This window comes from Meles meles, chromosome 3, assembly GCF_922984935.1.
Source record: "Meles meles chromosome 3, mMelMel3.1 paternal haplotype, whole genome shotgun sequence".
Lineage (NCBI taxonomy): Eukaryota > Metazoa > Chordata > Mammalia > Carnivora > Mustelidae > Meles > Meles meles.
The window spans coordinates 48,754,429-48,768,979 of NC_060068.1; the positions used below are offsets into that span (position 1 = coordinate 48,754,429).

The window sequence follows — 14,551 nt, forward strand, 5'->3', positions numbered from 1 at the left end:
GAGAAAGAACCTCAAGCAAACTCCCTGTTGAGCATGGAGCATGATGTGGTTCTATCCCAAGACCCTGAGATCATGACCTGAGCTGAAACCAAGAGCAGGACACTTAATCAACTGAACTGCCCAGGCCCCCCAAAAGGTTTGTTTTTAAAGTTTTGCTTTTGGCATTTAAGACGTTAATATGAATGGAATGGGGGTGAGAGGATATTAACAAAATGTGTATTATATATACAAATTATAACATAACTAACTAACATGGATATATTATTTGAGCCTCTAGCTCCACTGTGAAACTAACAGGTATGGACTAAAAAGGTACCACGGTACTTGTGTTTAAGTGCCTCCTTAGTCTACCAACATACTGTAGCATAAAATGAATATACATGATGTTTAGGAAGCTACCATATAAAAGGTGAAGACTATATTTTGGGGGTATAAAATATCTTGTATTAGTGATTTTAAAACTACGAAAAACTTTTTATAACACAAAAATGTATTTATAGCACACAGATGAAATGTATGTAGTCCCTTTTATTTACCATTCCCTTAAATAAAATCTTCCAAATAAAAGTTTTCCTTTTTTTTTTTTTTTAAATCCTTACACTTGCTCTGAAATAGACAAGGTAAACAGCAAAGCCTCCTAAGGGCTTAAAAATAGCAGCGAGTAATATACTTATGTAAATACAAAGTGCTAAACTCAATAATGTATGAAAATGCTTAGCAAATACCAAAGCTATTTAACATTCTTTCTTGACATCAGCTGAGGGCAGAAATATAGGAATGTTCTCCATCGAACTCATTTCACCTTTCTGACTGTTCTCTATGCTCCCTTTCTACTTTCCTTAAATAAAGACTTCCCTTTTTTGCATATAACTTAAAGAGCAGTGAAATATTATGAATGTCACTACACATACTTAAACTATAAGAAGTAAAAATCTCAAGGAGAAGTGAAGTTAGCTATCAGCTACCAGATGACCAGCATCTAACCCTTTTCCTCTTACGATTCCACTGCAGAGCAGAACAGTATCAGGGAAATGAAATGTAGTAGAGGCAGAATTATGTGAACATTGGTTATGTTGCCCAGAAGCCAGGATAAATTATTATTTTGAAATAGTGCCAAAGTGAAGGTAGACTTATATCTTTAATAATAAAATTTAATCAATGTTAACAGAGCTATAATTCATTACATTCTTCATAGCTCTTCTCTAGCCTGTGCTGTTTTATAGTTTAATAATAAATAATTTACCTGTGCTCTTTTTTCCATATCCTGGCAAGTACCTAGTTGTTCTTCCATCGCAACTCTGATTTGCCTTGCTTCATATTCTAATTGTCTTCTGGTCATATCTGTTTGTAAGGAAAACTAAAACCACAAATTAAATTGAAATGTTAATACCTCGTGTTATGTATTTATCAGCAAAAGCAAAAAAGCATAGAAATACCAATAAAGAAAATGAATATTAAATATGTAAGTTATTGAGCATAACAAGATTATTTTTTGCTTCAAGGAGTCCTAAAATTTGATGATAGGTGTTGGGCTCAGTCTGGGTCCCTGATGTGAAATGCTGAGGTGAAACACTTTTATATTGCTCCATTCTCACAAATACACTTTGTACTGATACAAATACAAATTGTCCTGATACACTTAAAATATATAATTGGTCCAGTTAGGGTAAGCCTTTTCCAGTTCCCATCTTCTGCACTGAAGAGGTACTACTTTATTAAAAATTAGCACATTAATGTGGACAACATAGAAAAATCAAGAAACAATCCATTATCCTTAAGTTTATAACTCAGTTTAAGGGTTGTTATAAACGTGCAGACTAAACAGAGAAAACCTCTCCATTTGTAAGATGACGAAAATGGGATATGGAAAAGCTTTTATTTAATACAGGTAATCATAAATTGCAAAACAACACAAACTTTTTGGCAAAAATCCAAAAGTGAAACAAAGCTGAAATAAACAAAAAGAAGTACTTTTTCCTGTAGGGGGTGTTAATTCATTCAAAAATCAATTAACACTCTAATTAAAATTCCAGGCACTGAGATAATCGCTAGGCATACAAAAGGATGAAAAGGACAAGGTAATGAAACTTATAAACACAGGCACCAAGAGGTAATAATACCTAAAAGTCTGATTAAATTATAATGGGCCATGAAGGAAATGAGAAAGTGCAATCAATAGGTTTTTTTATGCTCTATATACTCAGCTGTGTGAGACATGTGTCTGACTCAGAGTAACATTCTGTAGGTCCAAGGATTCCAAACTGCACTGTCAGTTAAGTCAGGGGGGCTCTAACCCTTTCCCCTTGCAATAAAGCAGATGACATTCTGCAGATAATGTATTTCTATAGGCATACCCAAATTATTGTTGCAACACAGATGAAATAGTCTGTATGTTATTTCTAATTCCCAGTGAGCCAGCTTTAACTCCACTTACTTATCCTTCACTTCCCAAAACCCCTGCAAAAAAAAAAGTTGAACATGACAAAGTATATTGTAATAATGTGGTTTAGATCTGATGTTTTAAAAGTAAAGTCTAATATCTGATAATTGATAATATTTGATATTTGCTAATGATAATATCAATATTTGATAATATTGATAATATCAATAATAATTGATAATATTTCCATATGGAAACTTGCTCCCCAATATAAATGCAAAATTCATGAAATTAAAAAATATTTATGACACATAACAGTTTATAATTGGTAATGTTGCCAAATGGTCTATAATGTCTTATATATCCTATTAAAGAAATGTGATTATGTAATAAATATGGGAACAATTTATTTAACAACTGATCTTTGTTTCAGATTATTAACCAACTGCTCTCAAGCCATCACATACATCTGAGCTCTTTCCTAAACCTGACTGCATGCAGACAATTGAACTCTAAATTTTGTGTATTCTAGTTATCAATGTGAATGGGAGCAAAACTATGCTTAAGTATTTTTTAAATTTAAGAGTATAAATCCCACCAAACCTTCTTGAGTTCGTAATCTTTATATGTTCCTAATCCAAGAACTCTTCATTAACTGTTCTTTCACTATCTGGGTCTCTTTAACTCCCAGGAAGATGTCAAGGACATTGTCAGGAAAAGGGATCCCTTCTCTTCCTCTCAAAACCTTGTCGGATTGTTCTAGGAGACTATGCATATAAGCTTCTGGTTCTAGTTTTGCCAGACAATGCCCACTCAGGAAATCCGGCTAAGTACATGCTTTCAAAGTGTTCCTTCTTTCTACTTTTGTTTTTCATTTATTATGTCCTCTCAAAAGTGTTATTAGAAAATGAAAAATCTAACAGAGGACAATATATTTTAATTACCCTATTTTTTTCTCTTTTTAAAATTTTTAAGAAATATTTATCAACAACAATCAGTTAAAATACAATTGTTGTTTAAAATTATTAATGTATTCCAGAACATTCAGAAATGTTCTTACATGTGTCACCCCATGAATAAAATGGTTGACACGAGAGTTTGGGTGGGGAAGAAAAGGTTGCCAAGATTAAATTCTTTTTCACATAGTTATATTAGCAAAACAAACACATCTTAGTACTTACAAAAAGTCCTAAGATCCTTGCCAAAAGATCTTGTCATTTATAATAACTAGAACAGCACTCAAATGATCCTCAAAGACGCTTTTATTGCAAAAACTATATGGCATATAATGTGGTTCAAAAGATAGATGGTAATAAACATTTCTACAGAGTATGTTTGGTAATTCAATAGACAGAATAAAAAAACCAGTTGCCTAGTTGAATCCTGAGTCCTACAGAATTCAATCTTAACAGATTTTCTTAATTGGGGGCTTAAAATAAATATTTGCTGGAGCATAATGAAGTTTTATCACCTTTACAAACAAAAATTCATTAATTATTATATATTTGAGTTTAAAGTTAAGATAAAGCATATTAGAGTTTACAAATAAGTAAAAAATGTAATCATCCTGAATTTTTTAAATGAGTAACACAGATACTTTTAAAAGACTGAAGTTATTAAAGCCTAAAATAGGTCATAATGCTAAGTTACTTACATTTTCGGTTAAAGGGAGACTATCTATTCTTTTGGTGAGATTCTGAAGTTGAGCATAATACCAGTCTTTTTCCTTTTCTTCTTTGTCAAGATCAGCAAGAAGTAATGATCTGTTTTTTTAAAAAAAGGTAAGTTTACACAACGCTAATAGAGTATATAACAGTAATTCTTTTTTTTTTTTTTTAATTTTATTTATTTGACAGAGAGAAATCACAACTAGGCAGAGAGGCAGGCAGAGAGAGAGGAGGAAGCAGGCTCCCTGCGGAGCAGAGAGCCCGATGTGGGGCTCGATCCCAGGACCCTGGGATCATGACCTGAGCTGAAGGCAGAGGCTTTAACCCACTGAGCCACCCAGGCGCCCCCATAACAGTAATTCTTAACAGTTGTAATTGTCATGTTCTCTATTTAAACCAAAGTATTAATAATGAATAAGTGGATTTTTGAAGGTACTACTTAGAATATTATAATCAATAAAATCTGAATATCAAAAAGTTTTTACTTTTTTACCTAAGATATTCAATATCCTTACGAGAATATTTACATTTCAATCGAAGGCTTTCTTCACTGCATTTGCAGTCTAAAAATATGATGATGGTTTACAAAGTACAGATATAACAAAACACAAAATTAATATAAGAATAAAAAATGTAATAGAGGAGTAAGGAAAAGCAGTAATTACAGAAAAAATAAACCTAGAGTATAGAGTATCACTGCACTGGACACAGATGTGGCTTTCAACTTCTCAGAGCCAAAATAGTAAGAAATACTTTGTCACTGTGCACTTCTTCAAAGAAGATACCCAGATGGCCAAGAGACACATGAAAAGATGCTCAACATCACTCATCATCAAGGAAATGCAAATCAAAATTACAGTAAGATATGACCTCACATGTGTCAGAATGGCTAAAGTCAAAAACACAAGAAACAAGTGTTGATAAGGATGGGGAGAAAAAGGAATCCTTGTACACTGCTGAGGGGAATGCAAAATCACAGCCACTATGGACAACAGTATGGAGTTTCCTCAAAAAGTTAAGAATATGAAAACACTAATTTAAAAAGATATATGCATTCCTATGTTTACTGCAGCATTATTTATGATAGCCAAATCATGGAAGCAATCCATGTGTCCATCAATAGATGAATGGATAAAGAAGAATAGATATATATGTATGTACACCACACCTTCTTTTTTTTTTTTAAGATCATAACAGTTTTTTTTTTTATTTATTTGTCAGAGAGAGAGAGAGAACGAGAGTGAGCACAGGCAGACAGAGTGGCAGGCAGAGACAGAGAGAGAAGCAGGCTCCCCGCCGAGCACGGAGCCCGATGTGGGACTCGATCCCAGAACGCTGGGATCATGACCTGAGACGACGGCAGCCGCCTAACCAACTGAGCCACCCAGGCGTCCCCACCACACCTTTTTTATAGATACATAAAGGCATACCCAAATACATACACATACACACACACACACACACACACACACACACGACTACTATGGAATATTACTCAGCTATAAAAAGGAATGAAATCTTGCCACTTGCAACAACATGGCTAGATCTAGAGAGTATAATGCTAAGTGAAATAAGTTGGTCAAAAAAGAAAAATACCATATGATTTCACTCATGTGGAATTTAAGGAACACAACATACAAAGAAAGAAATCAAACAAACAGTAGCGAATTAACTGATGGTTACCAGAGGGAAAGCTGGTAGGGGGATGGGTGGAATAGGTGAAGGAGATTAAGAGCACATCTATCCTGATGAGCACTGACTAATGTACAGAATTGGCAAATCACTATATATTGTATACCTGAAACTAACATAACACTATATGTTAACTATATTAGAATTAAAAAAAAAAAAAAGAAAAGATTAGTTGCAGAAACTTAAAAAAAAAATGTATTGTCACTATGTACTAATAAGAAGTTATTCTGAGAGAGAGAAATTTTTTCTTAGTTTGGAATCTGAAGATGGATTTGCTATGTAACTCCTAAACAACCCAATCAATGTCCTCAATAACATTCTATATCAAGTTACTCTATATCTTACCATTTTAAACATAAATGCAAAATAAAGGTGTTCATGGGATAAGACTCGGTAGGTACAAAAAGTCTATGATTTCCTGTCATGTGGTTCCTTCCCAAAGTGACCCCTATTATCATTTTATTGTGTATATTACAGAGAGAGTCTATTAAAATGGCAAAGATCTATGTGTATACTTACATGTACATTTTTAAACATGAACAGTAGCATATTACTCTATGTATTATCCTATTATATTTGTTTTTCACTTAAAAAGTCTATCTTGGGAGATTATTCTGTGACAGAACATAAAAAGGTCCTACAAATTTTTGATAGCTGTACGGTGTGTATGAATCCATAATGGGATACACTATGACTAGTTTCATTTTAGAGGGCATTTAGGGTCTTTCTAATCCTTCGCTATTATCAACAATGCTGCACTGCATCTGCTTCTACATAACCCCATTTCACAAATGTGCAAGCATGTATGTAAGATAAACTCCTAGGGTATGTACATTTTTAACTTATTGCTCTTATTAGATATTGTATGAATTTATGCCCCTACCACTTTCACCAATATAAATGTTTCATCAGGGGCGCCTGGGTGGCTCAGTGGGTTAAAGCCTCTGCCTTCGGCTCAGGTCATGATCTCAGGGTCCTGGGATCGGGCCCCGCATCGGGCTCTCTGCTCAGCAGGGACCCTGCTTCCTTCTCTCTCTCTGCCTGCCTCTCTGCCTACCTGTGATCTTTCTGTCACATAAATAAATAAAATCTTTAAAAAAAAATAAATGTTTCATCAATTTATTTTTGCATATCTAGTTTTTTAAAACAGTGTAACATATGGTTTTAATTTTATTTCTTTTAGTGTAAGGTTAAGCATTTTTTTTCCAACTTTAAATGTCATTTGTGTTCCTTGTCTATAATTTTTTCTTACTTATTTATAGAACCTCAACTATATTAAGAATGACTGTACTGGAGGAGAAAAGATGGTGGAGGAGTAGGGGACCCTATTTCAACTAGTCCCCTAAATTGAGGTGGATATCTACCAGACCACTCTGAACACCCACAAAATCAGCCCGAGATGTAAGAAGATATATCTGGATCTCTACAGACAGAGTATCTCCAGCAGTTGGTCCTGAGGTATGAAGGAGGGGTGGGGGGGGATTGGTGTCACTAACCCTCATGTTGTTTAAGGCTCAACTGTATATAAGTCATTTGAAAATAAGAGCATATAAGGTGATGCACTATTATATTGGGAGTAAAATGCCATGGATAATGATACACTAAAAGAACCCCCCTAATATTTCTTGCAGGGCTGGTTTGGTGGTCACATATTCTTTCAGTTTCTGTTGGTTTTGAAAGCTCCTGGTCTCCCCATCCATTCTGAATGACAGCCTTGCTGGATAAAGTATCCTTGGCTGCATGCTCTTCTCATTTAGTATCCTGAATATGTCTTGCCAGACCTTTCTGGCTTGCCAGGTCTCTGGCATTACTAGGATAGGTCTGACATTATTCTGATGCTCCTCCCTCTGTACGATAATTTTGATCTTGGAATATGTGACCACCAAGCTGGCCCTGCAAGAAATACTAACGGGGAGTTCTATAAAAGGAGAAAGACCCCAAGAGTGATAAAGAACTGAAATTTACAGAGACAACCTATAGAAACAAGGACTTCACAGGCAACATGATGACAATAAATCTTATCTTTTAAGAATCACTCTCAGCATGAATGGCCTAAATGCTCCCATGAAATTGTACAGGGTTGCAGAATGGATAAAAAGACATGACCCATCTATATTTGTCTGCAAGAGATTAATTTTGAACCCAAAGTTACATCCAGACTGAAAGTGAAGGGATGGAGAACCATCTTTCATGCCAATGGACCTCAAAAGAAAACTGGAGTAGCAATCCCTAAACAGACAAATTAGATTTTAAGCTAACGACTGTAGTTAGAGATACAGAAGGACACTATATCATGCTTAAAGGGTCTATCCAACAAGAAGATCTAACAACTGTAAATATCTATGCCCCCAACATGGGAGCAGCCAACTACATAAGCCAACTCAACCAAAATAAAGACAAATTGACAAAAATATGCTAATAGTAGGAGACCTCAACACTCCACTCTCAGCAACAGACAGATCATCTAAGCAGGAAATCAACAAAGAAACAAGAGCTTTGAATGACAAACTGGACTAGATGGACCTCATAGATATGTCAGAACATTCCACCCTAAATAACAAAATACTCATTCTTCTTGAATGCACATGGAACTTTCTCCAGATCAGACCCCATACTGGGTCACAAATCAGGTCTCAACCGATACCAAAAGACTGAGATTATTCCCTGCATATTCTCAGACCACAACGCTTTGAAACTAGAACTCAATCACAAGAAAATTTGAAAGAAATTTAAGCCCATGGAAGCTAAATACCACACGGCTTAGGAATGTTTGGGTCAACCAGGAAATCAAAGAACTTAAACAATTCATGGAAACCACTGAGAACGAAAACACACTGGTCCAACTGCAAAGGCAGCTCCTAAGGGGGAAATACATAGCCATCCATGCCTCGCTCAAAAAAATAGAAAAATCCCAAATATACAAATTAACTTTACACCTTAAAGAACTGGAGAAAGAACAACAAATAAAGCCCAAGCCATGCATAAGAAGAGAAATAGTTGAGATTAGAGCAGAGATCAATGAATTAGGAACCAGAAATACAGTAGAGCAGATCAACAAAACCAGAAGCTGGTTCTTTGAAAGAATTAGTAAGAGTGATAAACCACTGGTCAGACTTATCCAAAAGAAGAGAAAGGACCAAATTGGTGAAATTATGAATGAAAGGGGAGAGATCATGACTAACACCAAGGAAACAGAAACAATTCTGAGAAATTATTATCAACAACTAATGACAATAAATTAAGCAACCTGGAAGAAATGGATGCCTTCCTGGAAACCTATAAACTACCAAGACTGAATCAGGAAGAAACTGACAACCTAAACAGACCAATAACCAGTAATGAGATTGAAGTGGTGATCAAAAACCTCCCAAAAAACAAGAGCCCACGGCCTGATGGATTCCCTGGGGAATTCTACCAAACATTCAAAGAAATAATACCCATTCTCCTGAAGTTGTTTCAAAAAATAGAAACAGAAGGAAAACTTCCAAACTCATTCTATGAGGCCAGTATTACCTTGATCCCAAAACCAGGCAAAGACCCCATCAAAAAGGAGAATTACAGACCAATATCCCAGATGAATATGGGTGCCAAAATTCTCAACAAGATCCTAGCTAATAGGATCCAACAGTACATTAAAAGGATTACTCATCAGGACTAGGTGGGATTTATCCCTGGGATGCAAGGGTGGTTCAACATAAATCAATGTGATAGAAAACATAAATAAGAGAAAAGACAAGAACCACATGGTCCTCTCGAAGCAGAAAAAGCATCTGACAAAATATAGCATCCTTTCCTGATTAAAACTCTTCAGAGTGTAGGGAGAGAGGCAAGATTCCTCAATTTCATAAAAATCATCTATAAAAAACACATAGTGAGTATCATTCTCAATGAGGAAAAGCTGAGAGCCTTTCCCTTAAGATCAGAAACAGGACAAGGATGCCCCCTCTCACCACTACTGTTCAACGTGGTACTGGAAATCCTAGCAACAGCAATCAGACAACAAAAAGAAATAAAAGGTATTCAAATTGGCAAAGAAGAAGTAAACTCTCTCTTCACAGATGACAAGATACTTTATGTGGAAAACCCAAAAGACTCTATCCCCAAATTACTAGAACTCATATAAGCAATTCAGTAATGTGGCAGGATACAAAAATCAACGCACAGAAATTAGTTGCTTTCCTATACACATACAAACAATGTAACTGTAGACAGAGAAATTAGAGAATGGGTTCCATTTACAATAGCACCAAAAACCTTAAGACACCTGAGAATAAACCTAACCAAAGAAGTAAAGGATCTATACTCTACAAACTACAGAACATTATGAAGGAAGTTGAAGAAGACACAAAAAGATGGGAAAACACTGTTACAATGTCTATGCTGCCCAAAGCAATCTATACTTTCAATGCCATCCTGATCAAAATACCAATGGCATTTTTCAAAGTGCTGGAACAAACAATCCTAAAATTTGTATGGAACCAGAAAAGACTCCAAATCGCCAAGGAAATGTTGAAAGAGAAAAACAAAGCTGGGGGCATCAGGTTGCTTTATTTCAAGCTATATTACAAAGCTGTGATCAACAAGACAGCATGGTACTGGCACAAAAACAGACTCATTGATCAATGGAACACAACAAAGAGCCCAGATAGGGACTCTCAACTCTAGGGTCAACTAATCTTCGACAAAGCAGGAAAAATTATCCAATGGCAAAAAGACAGTCTCTTCAATAAATGCTCTTGGGAATATTGGACAGCTGTATACAGAAGAATGAAACATGACCATTCTCTTATAGCATAAACGAAGATAAACTCTAAATGGATGAAAGACTTCAATGTGAGACAGGAAAGCATCAAAATCCTAGAGAAAAACATAGGGAGTAACCTCTTCGACATCAGCAACAGCAACTTCTTTCAAAATACATCTCCAAAGGCAAGGGAAACAAAAGCAAAAATGAACTTTTGGGACTTCAAGATAAAAACCTTCTGCACAGCAGAGAAAACAGTCAACAAAACAAAGAGGCAACTCATGGAATGGGAGAAGATATTTGCAAATGACTCTATAGATAAAGGGCTGGAATCCAAGATCTATAAAGAACTTCTCAAACTCAACACACACACAAAACAGATAATCAACTAAAAAAATGGGCAGAACACATGAACAGGAGCGCCTGGGTGGCTCAGTGGGTTAAGCTGCTGCCTTCGGCTCGGGTCATGATCTCGGGGTCCTGGGATCGAGTCCCACATCGGGCTCTCTGCTTTGGCGGGGAGCCTGCTTCCCTCTCTCTCTCTCTCTGCCTGCCTGTCTACTTGTGATCTCTCTCTGTCAAATAAATAAATAAAATCTTTAAAAAAAAAAAAAAAGAACACATGAACAGACACTTCTCCATAGAAGACATACACATGGCTAACAGACACATGAAAAAATGTTGAACGTCATTAGCCATCAGGGAAATTAAAATCAAAACCACATTGAGATACCACCTTACACCAGTTAGAATAGCAAAAATTGACAAGACTAGAAACAACAAATGTTGGAGAGGTTGTGCAGAAGGGAAACCCTCCTGCACTGTTGGTGAGAAAGCAGGTTGGTACAGCCACTTTGGAAAACAACGTGAAGTTTCCTCAAAAGGTTAAAAATAGAGCTACCCTATAACCCAGCAATTGCACTACTGGGTATTTACCCCAAAGATACAGATATAGGGTCATATGCACCCCAGTGTTCACAGCAGCAATGTCCACAGTAGCCAAACTGTGGAAGAAGTCAAGATGCCCCTCAAGAGACAAATGGATAAAGAAGATGTGGTCCCTATATACAATGGAATATTACTCAGCCATCAGAAAGGATGAATACCCAACATTTGCATCAACATGGATGGGACTGGAGGAGATTATGCTAAGTGAAATCAGTGAAATCAGATTATGTTAAGTGAAACCATATGCTAACTGAAAGACAGTTATCATATGGTTTCACTTATTTGTAGAACATAATAGCATGGAGGAAATTAGGAGAAGGAAGGGAAAAATGAAGCCACGGGGATCAGAAGGGGAAACAAACCATAGAGACTGTGGACTATGAGAAACAAACTAAAGGTTTTAGAGGGAAGGGGGATGGAGGGATGGGTGAGCCCGGAGAAGGTTATTAAGGAAGGCACATATTGCATGGAGCACTGGGTGTTATATGCAAACAATGAATCATAGAACACTACATCAAAAACTAATGATGTACTGTATGGTGAATAAGATAACATAAAACGCTTAAAAAAAAAAAAAGAGCAAGGTCCTAAATTTTCACTCAAAAAAAAAAAAAAAGATTCTACTTTGTTGGTTACATGCATTGTAAATATATTTTCTGTTTATCACTTGTCTTTTAATTTTGTTTATAATATTTCAGTCATGTAAAAAATTTTGATTTTTTTTTTGTAGTCAAATTTGGATATTTTCTACTATTGCTTCTGGAGTTTGCTCATTTACAGAGATGATCCCCACTCTAATACTGTTACTTTAAAATTCTGTTTGATCTTATTGTTTTGCAAAATATGCATGCATGTGAGTATGTGGAAGGTTAAAGTGTTGCTAAAATTCCCTTTCCTTTACTGAGAAACAATAAAAAAGAAATAAGCCTGCATTTTTTTTTTAAAGCACATTTTTTAAAAGATTTTATTTACTTATTTGTCAGAGAGAGAGCGCACGAGAGAGCGAGCACAGGCAAACAGAGTGGCAGGCAGAGGCAGAGGGAGAAGCAGGCTCCCCGCCGAGCAAGGAGGCCAATGTGGGACTCGATCCCAGGACGCTGAGATCATGGCCCGAGCAGAAGGCAGCCGCCCAACCAACTGAGCCACCCAGGCGTCCCAAGCCTTCATTTTTGATGTGGCAACTTCAGCAGTGAGGGAGTCCATGGGAAGACAGTAAGCTCCTGCTTATGATATAGCAACCTTGGGGGGAGTGCAGACTAATGGGAAGCTGCCTCTTCTCTCCCATTCTGCCAACAGAAGCAGGAGAAAGCACTGCAGAATGCCTAAACCCCTTTCACAAGCTGGCACAAAGATGTGCTCTGATTCTATTTTTCAGCGCTCCCTGGTGAGAACCTGCAGGACCTACCAGGACTTCAGTAGGGAACAAATGGTGATGCTACTATTTCCTCTGATTATTCTCCAATAAATAGGCTCATTAAATAAGAGCTGGGTGTCATAAGTGCTTATGCCAATGTTAGTGGTGGTTGTAGAGTGATAGGGAGGCTGCCGAGAACAGGGACACGCTGTTACTGTCACATTTAAAGTGGAACTATGGTAAAACGCTCTGGGGAAGTCAAGGTTACAGTGTTTTGAGACATAATGTTAATAAGTGGTTAAATGATAGTGGTTGACCACAGTGTTTAAGGCTCAGAAATGAAAACAGGCCTAAATCCCGAGGCAGGTAGGTCTTTAGGGTTTAGATTGTTAAGAGTCTTCTTTAAAATATAAGTTTTGCGATCTCTCTGATATGAGGACGTGGAGATGCAACATGGGGGGTTAGGGGGATAGGAGAAGAATAAATGAAACAAGATGGGATTGGGAGGGAGACAAACCATAAGTGACTGTTAATCTCACAAAACAAACTGAGGGTTGCTGGGGGGAGGGGGGGGTGGGAGGGGGGAGGGGGGTTATGGACATTGGGGAGGATATGTGCTCTGGTGAGTGCTGTGAAGTGTGTAAACCTGGCGATTCACAGACCTGTACCCCTGGGGATAAAAATACATTTTATGTTTATAAGAAAAAAAAATAAAAAATTTAAAAAATAAAAAAAAACATAAAAAAATATAAGTTTTGTGGTCTTAGTCCTCTAAGGACTAAGTCCTCTAAGTCCTCTAGGACTGAGACTTTGTTGTCTTAGTCCTCTAGCTAACTTAGGGTCACCTAAAAGATCATGGCACATATGTACTAAGCATTTAATAAATACTTGTTAAATGAGCAAATAGCTAACATGATAATAGCTTACATTTATTGAATGTTCTAAGTACTAGACATACTGCTAAGTATTTTTTTAAAACCTAATTTAATCTTCACTACATCCTTGAGGTAGTCATTCTTAGGCTCACTCTTTGGACTGGAAAACTGAGGTTCAAAATGGTTATAAAGTTGTGCAGCTGGGTTTGAACCCAGACTTGACTACTTCCTAACACTTATCTCGCGCAATATAGATAACAAGAAAAAAAAAAAAAGAGAGAGAGACAGAGAGTGTATCTATGATTTAAGAGAGGGAAAGAAAGAGTGAAAAAACAGAGGAGAAAACTGTCAAAGAAATAACATAACGGAATTTTCAAAAGCTGAAGAAAATAAACTTCCAGATTAAAAGGACACAGTGAGTACCCAGTACAATGAATGAAGAAAACTCATATACTGAGGCATTCTAAAGGCTTCTAAAGAAGAAAAATGGCAACCTCCAAAGGAATAAGAATCAGATTGGTATTAAATTTCTCATCAAAGACACTGACAGTGAAGAAGGAAAATGAGTTTGAGCTTAGACCTATTTAAACTATCAATCGAGCATGAGAGCAAAGTAATGATTCTGTCGTATATGCAAGGACTCAATTTACCTCCCTCCAACACAGTGAGAACCAAGAGGTCCCAAGATATATCAGAACTATACACACACTCTCTTCTCTCTCTCTCTGCTAATAAACTTGGGACTTTATCTACACGAAGCAAAGCAAGTTCCTAGGAAAGGGGATACCCTCACATATCCTTTGTCTCTTCATAGAGCTCAAAGAGGACAGAGGTGGACTGTAGACCCCAGTTAGCTTCTTATAGGAAACACTATTGTGTTTCCTATACTGT

The 14,551-nt window shown here is 36.6% G+C and overlaps 1 protein-coding gene across 11 annotated transcripts in view; it reads right to left on the reverse strand.

The window, feature by feature from the left end:
- The window catches only part of APC (APC regulator of WNT signaling pathway), a 138,175-nt gene that overhangs the window by 58,788 nt on the left and 64,836 nt on the right, over positions 1-14,551 (reverse strand). For all 11 annotated transcript variants that reach the window (XM_045999495.1, XM_045999493.1, XM_045999491.1 and 8 more), the window contains 2 exons: positions 4,035-4,143; positions 1,244-1,357 (listed from right to left, as the gene is read on the reverse strand). In XM_045999495.1, coding sequence (XP_045855451.1) covers positions 1,244-1,357; positions 4,035-4,143 — 223 coding nt within the window. The remainder of the gene's footprint in view (positions 1-1,243; positions 1,358-4,034; positions 4,144-14,551) is intronic.